The 12,904-nt window shown below is 43.8% G+C and overlaps 1 protein-coding gene across 2 annotated transcripts in view; it reads left to right on the forward strand.

Moving 5' to 3' along the window:
- MDFIC2 (MyoD family inhibitor domain containing 2) overlaps positions 1-12,374 on the forward strand; it is a 130,548-nt gene extending 118,174 nt beyond the window's left edge. For both annotated transcript variants that reach the window (XM_036266113.1, XM_036266114.1), the window contains 2 exons: positions 4,508-4,729; positions 12,115-12,374. In XM_036266113.1, the coding sequence (XP_036122006.1) occupies positions 4,508-4,729; positions 12,115-12,374 (482 nt within the window). The remainder of the gene's footprint in view (positions 1-4,507; positions 4,730-12,114) is intronic.
- The last annotated feature ends 530 nt before the right edge of the window (positions 12,375-12,904 follow it).

The raw sequence follows: 12,904 nt of genomic DNA on the forward strand, positions 1-12,904 counted from the left end.
CAAGGGTAGGGTACAAAGGAAGAAACTAAGGAGACAAAGTATTGAGAAATAAATATATTGAAGAGCTGGAGGGAAAAAAACAATCAATAACAGAGACAAGGCAGGTTAGTCAAAGAATGAAACTGAGAGAGAGAGAGAGAGAGAGAGAGAGAGAGAGAGAGAGAGGAGAAGGGGAGGGGAAGGGAAGGACAAACAAGAACAGAATCAGAGGAGCTGGGGAAGAGAGATGCTACTTAGTCTGAATTTGAATGTGTGTGTGTGTGTGTGTGTGTGTGTGTGTAGATATATACACTCAGTGATCACATGGATGCAAAAATTAAAAAGTCACATTTAGAGAGCAAAAACTAAAAATCATTAAAATGTTTCCTTAATAACTTAAAGTAAATAAATTAATCATTCCTGTCACATTGATTCATCTATTGCATGTGCCTACTCAATAAATGTTAATTGAATTAAATTAACAGCATTTGCTCAATGGTAATAAAAAATTAATTAACTGTCTATCTTTTCTGATATTTTAGTGTATGCCCATTGGTTCTGAAATTACTTCTAGCCCAAACATGAATTTTCTACTTCACTGACTTTTAAGATACACTTCATTTCTTTTCTCTAAGAAGTACAGTTGAGCTTCTAATTTTTGTCCTAAATTTGGTTTTTTTTAGTTGAAAAAAATTATTTCCCTATGTTAATTTCAAGGTCGATCTATAACATCCCAAATATAGTTTCACATGTTCCTTGTTTAAATCCAAAATAATTTTTTCTGCAGAAGATGTGATACCACATTTTTATGTGTTTCTCCTTTTAGCTTATGCTACTTTATAATACTTTGGGTACAATGTCAAATAACATCATAAAAAAACAAAATCTGGGGAAATTATTGTAGCATTTCATCTAAAAAAGACGGAAGATGTCAGTGACATTCACGCAGAAATTGTGACTCACTTCAGATGTCAGGATTCTGGGCTGAACAGACTGGGTTCGGAAACGTGTGCATGTCGGATGATTTTCTAATGAGCAACAGATAGTTCCCACTAGGGAGTGAAAAAAATAAAAATATAAACAGAGATATAGAATTAAAATAACTTTATGAATGGCAGTTTAAGTTCTCCACAAAATTCTCTCAGTACAAGCCCAGTATCTCCAAATGGTTGCTTAATGTAGCACACTCAGATTCAAATGCTATACTTAAAATTGTCACAAAATTAAAAAGAGAATCATGTACCACTTGGCTATATATCGTATTCTCTGCATGTTCTTATATTTCAGTAACCTCTATCCAACTTTTTTTTGTTACTGAATTACTTTGTGCGAAAGCAATTTGAATTCCATGCAGCCTGACTACACGTGATAATTTGAACTGATTGTTAATTAATTCTGTAAGTAAAGAGCTGCCGCAATCTCCATACTTATCGTTTCTGATCTCAGCTCCTGAGCTGCGCGGCCGCAGAAAGCCCCGCACCTGCCGGGCAGGGCCCCGGATGGAGAAGTGGTCTGGCTTTGCTAAGGCTGCTCCCGGAGAGGCGGGGCGGTGAGGCCGGCTTCAAGGCTTCATTCGGGTCCGTGACACATCATCGGAGGAGGGTCAGGAGGGTTTTGCTGATGTGCAGCCTTTACAGCTAGGAAGCAGAGACAAAAGCCACAAACCAATCAGAGCAAAACTTTTGGAATCCACCAGACCTGGGTTCAAATCCCAGTTCCACCATTGATAAAGAAGAATCTTTGGGCAACTTATAAACCATCTAAGCCTTGGCCACACTCATTCATCCCTTAAGACACCAGTTCATACATTCCCCATCTGTCCGGGGAGGCTGACAGTATCTACCTCCTAGAGGTTTTGTTAAGGAAGGTATACAGGGTGGAGCAAAAGTAGGTTTACAGTTGTGAGTATGGAAAATAATACAATAATTAATAACAATATAAGAATAAACTGTTTCATATACAACTGTAAACCTACTTTTGCTCCCCCCTGCATCAATCATAACAGAGAGCTTGGAGTAAACGCATGCAATTGTGTGTGTGTGTGTGTGTGTGTGTGTGTGTAAGCAGTGATTTGGTTTTCAACTTGGGGGATTTTCCCCATAGGGAAAATTTGGCAATATCTAGAGACATTTTGTTTGTCACAGTCTAGGGTGATGGGTGCTACTGGCATCTAGTAGGAAGAGGACAGCGATGCTGCTGAACTTCCTACAGTCTCCCCATGATGAACAGTTACCTGGCCCAAAATATCAACACTACTCTAAGTGCTCTAGGGCATAGTTTAAATGGCTGTTTGTGATATTAGCTGGTAACTGGACACTTTGGTACCCAGGTAAAAAAATATATATTTTTATCATCATCATTATTATATCTTTAATTTGGTGAATCTTTCTTGGGCTAGAGGAAGCCAAGAGGTTCCCAATCTGTTGAGCTAATTCCATCTATTCAATATTACAGTAATTACTATCAACAATAGTTGTTTTTCTGGACGCTTATTTCTGCCAATCCTTTTTAGGATGAAGCAAACTGCAACTAAAAGATATAAAGCCAGCAGCATAAGGGGTAGGGAATAAAAATTAAACATTGTTGAAAGCCAAGGCTGTTTGGAGGCTCAGAAACAACAGAAAATGGCCTCAGACCATTGTGTGCACCACACTGGGAGCTGCTGTGCCGGTCGGGAGCCTTGGGAGCAATTTGCTCATAACGGTTTCTGAGCATCACTCACGCGGACCCATGGGTGTTCTTTCCCCTTTCCCCACTCTCAAAGGCAGAGAGCCTCTGTGGCAGCAGTTCCCAAACTTGTCTGCATCCTGGAATCACCTGGGGAGCTGCAAAAATCTTCCAGGGACTGGGATCCAATCTGTTGGGTGGGGAGGGTGGAAGGGGGTTGCCTGAGCTTTAAAAAAATTCCAAATTTTTAAAGGGCCTCCCAGGTGATTTACTCTGAAGACAAGTTTGAGAATCACAGCCCTGGGAGGTAGGACCAAGTAGTGAATTCCATCTGCCCCAAACTAAGAAGTAGCTTTTGAAAGAACGATGAACATGGACTTGGCAAGCATGTATTTCTTTCACTGAGCTGGTGAGCATGGTAAAATCAAGCCCAAGTGCCAACTGTGTGATTTATTTCAGTCACTCAATGAGCATTACTGAATCAAGCAGGCATTGGGCCAGCCAAGGAAATGTGATTCTCCAGAATGCATCTTCACTACACCTCAAATACTCCCAAATCGCTGGGACCAGTGCTCGCCGAGCTCTCAAGATGTCCCCAGGAGTCAGCCTGGCCACATGTTGGAGAATATCATGTTAACTCCTTTCTTGATCTCAGGAGTCTTCTGTTCAATGAGTACAGATGAGTAATAAATTAAGTGCACCACTCCCCGGTCTGGTTCTCTCTATAATGTGGCATCAGGATGCGCTTCTTTCTCATACTCTCCTCAGTACTGTAACTTAGACAGTTGTTTTTTCAAACTTGTCTGATGCTTGTGAAAGCCTGTCTTAGTCACCACTGTATCCCCAGTTCCCAGACCACTGATTATTACATTGCAGACCCTCACCCAGTATATGGGAATGAGCAACAAATAAGGGAGTTTAAACTCGTGAAGCACCTGGGCCTTCTCGGCCTTCTCTGTGCCTCTGCAAACCACAATCTTAATCAAGGACTTTGCTGAAGGTTCTCCGAACATCTCTAATGACTGTGCCAGGCGATTACATGGAAATATCAAGAAGGACCCCACAAACTAGCCATGTAGACTACACCTGAGCAGGGACCTGACAATCAGCAAAGGAAAGGGTCACAACTCAGCGCGTGTGAGGGCAGAAGTAGAAACGAGCTTGTAGACTGTTGCTTTATAACCACTATCCTTACAGGGTTTGCAGAAACAAAGAAATAAAACAACTTAACTGAGATCACATGCTATCACTGAGCAGCGCTGCTCAGCACTGAAGACCCTTCGCCTACTTCTCAGGCCCATGGATGTGATGACAGGAAGCTGATGACACACTGCAAGCTTTCGTTGATCCACATAAATGAATTCCTTGTTCTTTCTACCCATCATTAAAAATATATATGTAGGAGAAAGTGTTACAAATTACTGATAGCTAAGACTTGCAATGTGTATAAATTCTTATAATTATTGCACTCCTTTATTTTTATTTGTACTTTTATTAAAAATGTCCTGCTCAAAAATGCTTCATTCTTTTTTGTTGTTGTTTTTATTTTTCCAGTTCTAGTTTACATTGAATATAATTTATATAAGTTTCGGGTGTACAGCATAGTGGTCAAACAACCGTGTACTTTGCAAAGTGGTCACGCAATATCTCCAGTACCCACTTGGCAACATAGGTAGTTATTACAATGTTATTGACTATGTTCCCTACTCTGTACTTCGTATCCCTGTGACTATTTTGTAACTACCAATTCTTTTTTAAAACACTTTATTCTTATAAAAGTCTAGAATGTGATTTTTCTGCAGATCACTAGATTGAGTCAACTACAGTGGGTTTTTGTATGTGTTTTTCTTTTTTCATCTAGATATGCAACTCACAAATGAAAAACACGCAGAAGAGAGACCCATTAATGCTATCGTTATAAATTCAGTCTCTGAATTCAATGCCACAGATGGACCAGCTAAGGAGACTTCCATGGAGAAAAACCTGTCAGAATCCACCACATCGCTGTCCTCCCTTGAAGAATGTCAAAAGAAATTTTCTTACCTCCAAACCGATTCTTCAGTTCATCAGAGAGACACTGATGGTATGTTTCTCAGAATCAACCCATCTCTAAATAAAGCTCCCCAACCCCCAACCCCTGTAAAATCATCACATATGCTGTTAGGGGGAAAAGGCTTTATGAATATTAAACAGGAAGGCTTTGATTTGAAAGCCCTGATGAATGACACATGTCAAGGTCACTTAGCAATTACGCGGTGCTTGGCAGATTGTTTGCTCTCGGAGCTGGGGATCCGAGCAAACAGCTTTGAAGAGCTGGGGTGAGCTGCAGTCATTCTTGCTGTGGGGTTGTGAAGTGGTAGGGAAATGGCAAACTTTCTTTTCTCAGATCTGGGGCTGTTTAGGTGGAGAGGAGAAGGCAGAGTGGAAAGGTATTGAAATGCTGGAAAAGTATACAGTAGACTGTATAAAATATCAAGATGCTTATATCAGCAAGCTGTGAAAAAGGGTTGGTCCCTGTAGGTAATGCCACCTCCTAAGCATTGTCGGTGCACACATGCACCAAACTGGCTCTCTGTGGGACAAAAGGGCACATGCCGTTTGCAAAGCCAATTTCAAATTGATGTGGAGCTAAATGATCAGCACAGTCAAGTTCAAAGTCGTGGACCCTGCACCAAGACATACATTTTACTCAGGATAACTGTGCAGTGACCTTTACAGGAGACATAAACCATTTTAGAATTTGGTAGTGTTCAATATTTACATTTGTGTTTAATGAAAGCTAGAAGGAGTTTCTGAAGAGAACATGCAGTAGGGTATAGTTTCTGGTTTGTATTTAAATGCATATTTACTTTCTAAAAATAAGAAAGATGTTTAAATAAAGTCTGTGTAAGAGGAACTTTGGAATCACATCAGTTTAACTCCTGGCTCTGAAATTTATTAACTGTAAAAAACTGTTTTTTTACCATCTCTGAATCTCAATCTCTAGTGACATCCATAGCGCCTTTTGAAGATCAGCTGAAATAACATATATAAAGCAACCAGTATAGAACCGGTCACATGCTATATATTGAGTTTTTGCTGTTATGGTTATCATAGTTTTAGAAAGTAAGGGAAGAGATTTTTAACACGTGTCATAGATGCAGTGTCTTGTACAAATATCATGGATGCTTTAGACCAGAAGCTACAGACCAAACTGCCTATGGTCACCAGGAGGTAGTGTGAGTGAGAGGAGGCTGGAAGGAAGGGAGGCTGGGTGAGGACCGGGGCCAGGGGAGACACTGCCTCCCTCAGCTCCCACGAGTTGTTGCCAGAGGAAACATAGGCCCCAAGCTGCCAGATTTAGAGTGTTATGTGAAATCTCCAAAACTGTAGGTGTTGACAATAGTTTGAGTTCTTTTACAAAGCTTCAAACACCCCCAACAGCTCTGGGCCTGCAGACTGCCAGGTTATGCCTGTGAATCCAAGGTGATGCCCAAGTTTCTGGCTTTTTTAGAGTTTGGTGCCACACAAGCAAACAGGCAATACAGGAGAGTTCTCTGTGACGCCGGAGTGTTCTATCAGATAGTGTCAGGGATGCGAGGATCTTAGAACAGGCCTTGGTTGTGTGTCCCAGATCAGAACTTGCCATTGTGTACACTCACACTGTGGGACACAGCGAAGCCCCAGACCACTCGACCTGTTCCAGCAGGGTCAGGGAGGATAAGAAGGCCGATGCGGTACCCGACACCTATGATTGCAGGGAAGGGCCAGATGGTGCTTCATTAAATCAGCAACTGACACACAGGCCCCTGGTGCGGGAAAACAACTGCTCCTCCTTTAAAAGATAGAGGAGAATGGTGAGGATGTTGACCAGGTTGCTTTCTTATGGCCTGGGCTCGAGCCAGTGTGATCCAGGACATTCTGGTTTCAGGCTGATCACAGCTAATGTCCACGTGGCAAAAACGCCTTCATCGAGGTCAGAAACCCAGACAAAGTCCACAAAACTAGTGCTTAAAAACAAAACAAAACAAAAAAAAACTCCCATTCCCCTAAAGAACAAACATCAAGGAAACCAAGTGTTAAGTCAGACTCACTTCATTTAGAGAATTTTTCCTAGTAATTAATTTAAGGATGTAGAAATTGAGAGCTGGGGTCATTGTCATACTGAGATAAACACAGAAATATCCTTCAGAAGCAGCCGGGGAAACAGAAGGGAAAAGAAGATTGCATCCACTTCCATGTAGTTTGTGGTTAATTTATTTTCAAATGTATAAGTGAGTGCATAGGAATGGATGCTTAATTGCTAATATCTATTATTTATATACCTCGCCCACTTAAAACAAGATGGAACAGCTCACACATGCAGGTATTGTGCCATGTGCTCCATCCATTAGCACAGTTCATGGTGTGTGCTCTGATGGGGTTTCGGAGGATCTCACTGCGCATCACTTGGTATTAAATCATGGCTCAACCTGTGTGGCCCCTTTTCCCACATAAAATGGGAAAAGTCCAGACCACTGTCTGTGTCTCTGCCTCTTTTCTAGTTTGGACTGCAGAAGCGTCCCTGTGGATAAGCAAAGCAGGGCTCATGTTAGAAACAGGCTCCTCACAACGAATCCTGAGAATACACCTAATTGATGTGTAATTTTGAATTTGAGATGTCTCATCCAGGTGGAAGAGAAAATCATAAATACAAGATACCTTAAAAGAATAGTCTTAATTACACCATGGACTACTGAATAAAATGATTACATTTTCTCCACAGTAAATTTCAGACAATTAAATGCAATAGTCTCACCTTATAAAATGTTTCAATTTTATAATTATTTCAGTTCATTTGCTCAGAAAAAAACATAAGCACAAATTTACTAAGTATCACCCAAATCTAGTCATTATAGTTCTAAAGAACTGACTTGAATGTTAGTTGTGCTTGTCTGAACTTAAATAGATCTTGACATATTTAAGTAGCTATTAAACTTGATAACATCAAGAATGATACCCCAGCTAGAAAAAGGTATTCAGTCATACTTATTTATTCACATTCTACATTACAGACATTAAACACACACACACACACACACACACACACACTAATTTCATTTGGGAGGAGTGAAAACCAATTTTTATACTTTTTGTGCAAAAACTTTAATACTCAGAGACATTGTGTCATGTTGAATTTGACATTCTCATTATCATGCCACATTCTCTCTGCTAGCACACTTAACTATTAATGTGTTAGAACACGGGATCTGAACCTGGCTCTCTTGCCTTTTTTCTGACTTTGTTTTGGGGGAGAAGACGGATGATGGTTGTTTACTGGGAATCACTCCTGGAAGAAGCACATTCTTGCTACTTTGGATAATGATCCTCAAAGCAGCAGTGGTGCTTTGTGGAGTTGCCGGGGCACAGCTGGGAGCTAAAGGTGCCTCTGGTCCGCGGTGCCAGGCTGAGAGCTGGGAGGGCAGGACGTGCCCACGGTGGAGACTCCTTGTATTGGGACCCTTTCCACTCTCGTGAAACACGATTCTTGTGAGGGGGCCGCCTCTCCCCCCAGTTAGCCGGTGCCAACTCTGCGGGTGGCACTGTGTGGGCAGCCTTCTTCCCCCGCTCTCCGGTACCACTAACCCTGGTGCTCAGAAGGTCCCCTCGGGGTGGAAAAGGAAATGTCACAACCCTAAGAGGGTGCCGTGGCGCCTTTCTCACAGCTAAACAGCAGCATTGGCCGTGTGTCTGCTGCCTTGGATTCTCCTTAAGACGTCTTTAATCCGGGTTTGAAAAGGCAGGAAGCAGGGGTGCGAGACGGACTCGAACAGCGGTGATATGAGCGTCGCCAGGACCCCAGGTGGTTCCACGGAGGGACGTGAGGACAGGGCGGGCGTGGCGCTAGGAGAGGAGAAAGCCAGGTAAAGGCAGCGCCAGGCGGCCCGAAGACCCAGCCTTCGCACCGAGAAAGCTTGGCCTCCTGTCCCTGGGTCCCTCGGGGCCACCCGCAGCTTACGGTACCACACAGAGCGCTGGGACGCGCCGTCACAGAGCGCAGAGGGGCGCGCGGCACCCAGCAGGCCGCGGGGAGGACCGTGCCCGGCGCAGAGCGGAGGAGCCGCGCGCCGGCCTCTCTCCCGCCTGCCCACGTCCCACCACTGCCCCATGGGACGCAAGGGGGGAGAAACTAATTAACAAACAATTCGTTTAATACCACTGTGGTTGATGCTGTGAAGAAAAAAAAATAAATCAGGGTGCTTTGAGAGTTTCAGCAAGGATGTGATTTACAGGGAAGGTGTTTTAAACTAAGACTTAAAGGTGGAGTGGGAGTTAGGGGGTAGTGTGCGACAGGGGCCAGAGGCAGGGCGTGAGAAAGGCCCTGCTAGCTGCATCCCAGGAACTGGAACCCAGCCCGTGGGCTGAAGTGCGCGAGCCAGCAGGGGAGGCCTGGAGACGGGAACAGGCGGGACCCTGGTCACGCAGGGGCTTGCAGACGAGGCGAGGATTTCGGACTTAGAGAAAGTGAGTTGTTCTAACTTATGACTCAACATATCGTAGTAGCTGATGAATTTACGGCGGGCTCTTGCGGAAGCAGCGTCCTTGACAGGAGGCTCTTGCTGTTGCCGGGAGGGATGATAGCTGATGGAGCTACAACTGAGCATGTGGGTTGGGGCTGTGGGTTTCCAATAAAAACTTGAGATAGAATCAGCAGGACTCCGCAAAGAATCTGATGGGAGAATCTGATGAGGAAGAGGAAAGTTGCTAAAAGAAGTCCCAGGTTTCTTGAGAATTCATTTGTGTGCTCAGGAGCCATGCACCAGAAAACCCCGGAGGAGGGACTGGTTTGTGGCCTGGCAGAGAGGGCGACCTGTGGTGCCGATTGGCCTTGGTAAGTGTGAGATGTTTTGAAGAGACTGCACAAGAGATGCGAAGTAGGCCTCTGCGACCCAGCAGCCTGCTTTGGATGGGCTGAGAGAAGGGGTGATAATCGTGGACTATGACTTTGAATATCATGCTTATTAAGCATTAAAGCCCCAATGAGTAGTGTAGCAAATAAAATATATCCATCAGGAGAAAGGAAAGTCTGGTTGTTTCCAAACAGTTGTAAAATTTCCCCTGAACTGCTCATGTTACTTTTGTTCCCCCCCCCCAAAAATTGACTGTATGCAAAACAGTTTAGCCTGCTTGTGTAGAATTATTTAATAGGCCTTGTAGGGAAAGTGTGGGACACACTTGAGTGCTGGGAAAGATTAGTTTTCAATTCATTAATGTTGCCCTGATTTGGGGAGGGCCCTGCCTCTGTACCAAGGGAACAGGACTGCCTCCGAACAGACGGGCTCTGGTTCCAAGCGCAGAATAGAAGATGGGAGGAAACAAATGAAAATTTGGCCAAAAAATTGGGCAAAACTATTTGTTTGTTTTTCGTAAATAAAATCTATGGTAGACATCGGAAGCAGAAACCCCCAGCATCCGCCAGCCTGCAGAGACCTTGGCACCTGGGATGGAACAGACAGGTTACATGCCCTCAGGAAATTATAAGGCCATGTCACAAACAAGCCTTCATCCTTTGATAGGAAACACTCGCTCCTCTCCTGACACGTCAGCCTGCACCCAGTCCAGCTCTCCCTCAAACCAAACTTTGGGTGTCTCCTCTGCAGAGGACAGGGCCTAGTGGTCCCTTTTACATGGTCATGCCCTGAACAAGGCTCTTGAGCCTGCAGCCTGGGAATATTTTCTGCTGAGCACCTGTTCTTTGCCAGGGGCTGCTGTACAGGCAGTCTTGGCATGGGTGAAACTGGAGGTTTTATGCCCAGATCTTTGACCGCCAACAAGCCCTGTTCAGAAATGCATACGCAAATAGTCTATGTACTGTACTGACTAACCCCTGAATTTTTGTGGGTGGTTTGTGGTGACCTATGAGATATGGGTGAGTTAGCCACATGCTGGAAACTGACTCTCAGTGAATAAAAATACCCCAGTCTGGCAGATGGGAATGCGCACCACAGAGGTATCATGGAAACTGCTGCGCACCGCAAATACTGAGTAATGCCCGCAGCACCTGCAACAACATGTGGCACCTGAAGCCGCATGGACGTCACCGCGGCGCTTGACCAGCGCTTCACCGGGAAGAACGGAGGGGCCGGGCCGGGAGAGGGCAGAGGCAGGAAGGAAGGGGCCTGTTTATCCCCAGGCACGACTCAGACACTCAGGCAGCTTCTGTAGTGCTTTTCAAAGACATGTGATGGCTTTCTTTAAAACTTGTTCCTTTCAGAGGAAGTTTCCATGTTCTTCCTTCTCTCTTAATGATTAACAAGTATATGAACAACAAAATGAAACCTTTTCTGGAAAATGTATTAAAATTCAACGATGGGCTCTAAGAAGGCGTGGCCTGGGCAGGGGCTCGCAGCTCCCCGCCCGCGCGTGGTCAGCCCAGGTCTGGGAGACACGCCCAGAGCGCTCTTCCTGGGAACCAACCCTGTGCGAGTCTGGCTTGAATGCTTGGTGCGCCATCAGGAGTGGGAGATCTTTCTCCGATTCATGCTAGCATGTTACTTTCCACGGTCAGCAATTTTCAGGATGCTGATTTTAATTAAGAGGATGTCGGGCACACACTGAAGTATGTTTTACAAAACCCTCACATGTTTTGGGGATGCTTTTCACTAAAAAGAAAAGTTATAATTTTAACAAGAGAACTGCTACATCTTCTAACTAATTCCCTTAATGAAAACAAAAAACATAATAATCTATAACCCATCACAGCTGTTTGGCTAGAATTACCAATTACCTTCAAGGCTTTAGAGATACTTTTCAGATTTTTACAAGTCTGCATAGTAAATTTTTAAACCAATTTTCTTAAAAAGGATTGATCAGATTTATGCCCTTTTTGGAATATAATAACATATTCTTCTAACACGAATATAAACCCAACGCTTTATATAACTGGAGTAAAAAGGAGACAAGGATTAAAAATAGAATACCACCATTAAAAACCTGTGATTAGTTAAAAATTATAGATGTTAGGTTTTGAAATGTGCTTTTCCCTTGCATTTGAATATGGGTGTGGCAAATTTATGGGAATCCACATCAGACAAATAAGAAAATCGTGTATGAGAATCCAGAAACTTGTGGTCTTTCCTTGATCCCAACTCTAACTGCTGAACAATTCCTGCGGGGCGGGGGCGGGGGCTGCTGTTTTTTCTACAGTGGCAAGTGTGCAGCCGCGTGGCTTCGGCGCCTCTGCAGGCCAAGTAAATAAAGGAGTTTAGGAAAGTGACAGCACTTTAAATAACCTGATTATGTGGAATCGATAGGAGATGCTCAGGAAGTTAATAAAGCCATTACTTCAGTGGAGGAGGTGCGCCGGGTGGGAGAGCTTGGAGGACCTGTGTGCATGGCGCCTCGTGTGGACAGAGTGGGTGGTGAAGCAGCCCGTACACCGCACGTGCCTGCCCTTCACAGACGCCGCCATGTGTGCACTATTAATTTTCTTTCTTCTTCTTTAAACAGAGGCGTGTGCCTCCCTTATCCTCACCTGTCTGTTTTGCCAGTTTTGGGATTGTCTCCTGATGCTCCCTGGTACGTGCGAAACGGTGTGTACCAACCTGTGCTGCCCCTCTCACAGGTACCGCCACGCCTCGGACGAAAGCCACTCTCGGAATGACTGCAACTGCAACTGTGACATGGACTGCAGCCTTTTTGAATCCTGCCACGAGACTGGCGAGTGTCTGGAGCTGGCCATGGAGATTTCAGAAATCTGTTACCGCTAGCACAAACTTTCCCTGTTCCCAGAGCCGTGGCGGCACAGGGAATTCCCACCACAGGAAGACATTTCCCCGGGCTGGAATGGAAGGACTGTGTACATTTCTTGAATGCTATGGACTATTTTATTCTGCACCTGTCTGGGAAAGCTAGTATTGTCCACTCAGTAGTCTTATTCCAAATTTCACAACCGCATGGCTGGCTGAAAAATAAGATCTCAATCACATGTGATGAACGAATCCTAAATACTTCTTAAATTCCATAGGTACACTCCATGTTATTGCACTCATTGGCTTGCCGCATGAATTCAACTTCATTCACAGATTCAGGACAAATTAGTGCATTCTTTATAATTGACATATATTAGCTTGTCTTTCTAATGGACTCATGCATAAACATTATGCATTGTTGGTTATTATTAATAATGTATTGTATAACATCATTTTGTAATTAAAAATTTATTTATACAGTCTCTTAAAATTCACTTATATATACAATTTAGGTAGGAAAGGGAATTAAATACATTAGAAAGCATGTT

The sequence above is a fragment of the Molossus molossus genome, unplaced genomic scaffold, assembly GCF_014108415.1.
Source record: "Molossus molossus isolate mMolMol1 unplaced genomic scaffold, mMolMol1.p scaffold_m16_p_18, whole genome shotgun sequence".
In the NCBI taxonomy this organism is placed as follows: Eukaryota; Metazoa; Chordata; class Mammalia; order Chiroptera; family Molossidae; genus Molossus; species Molossus molossus.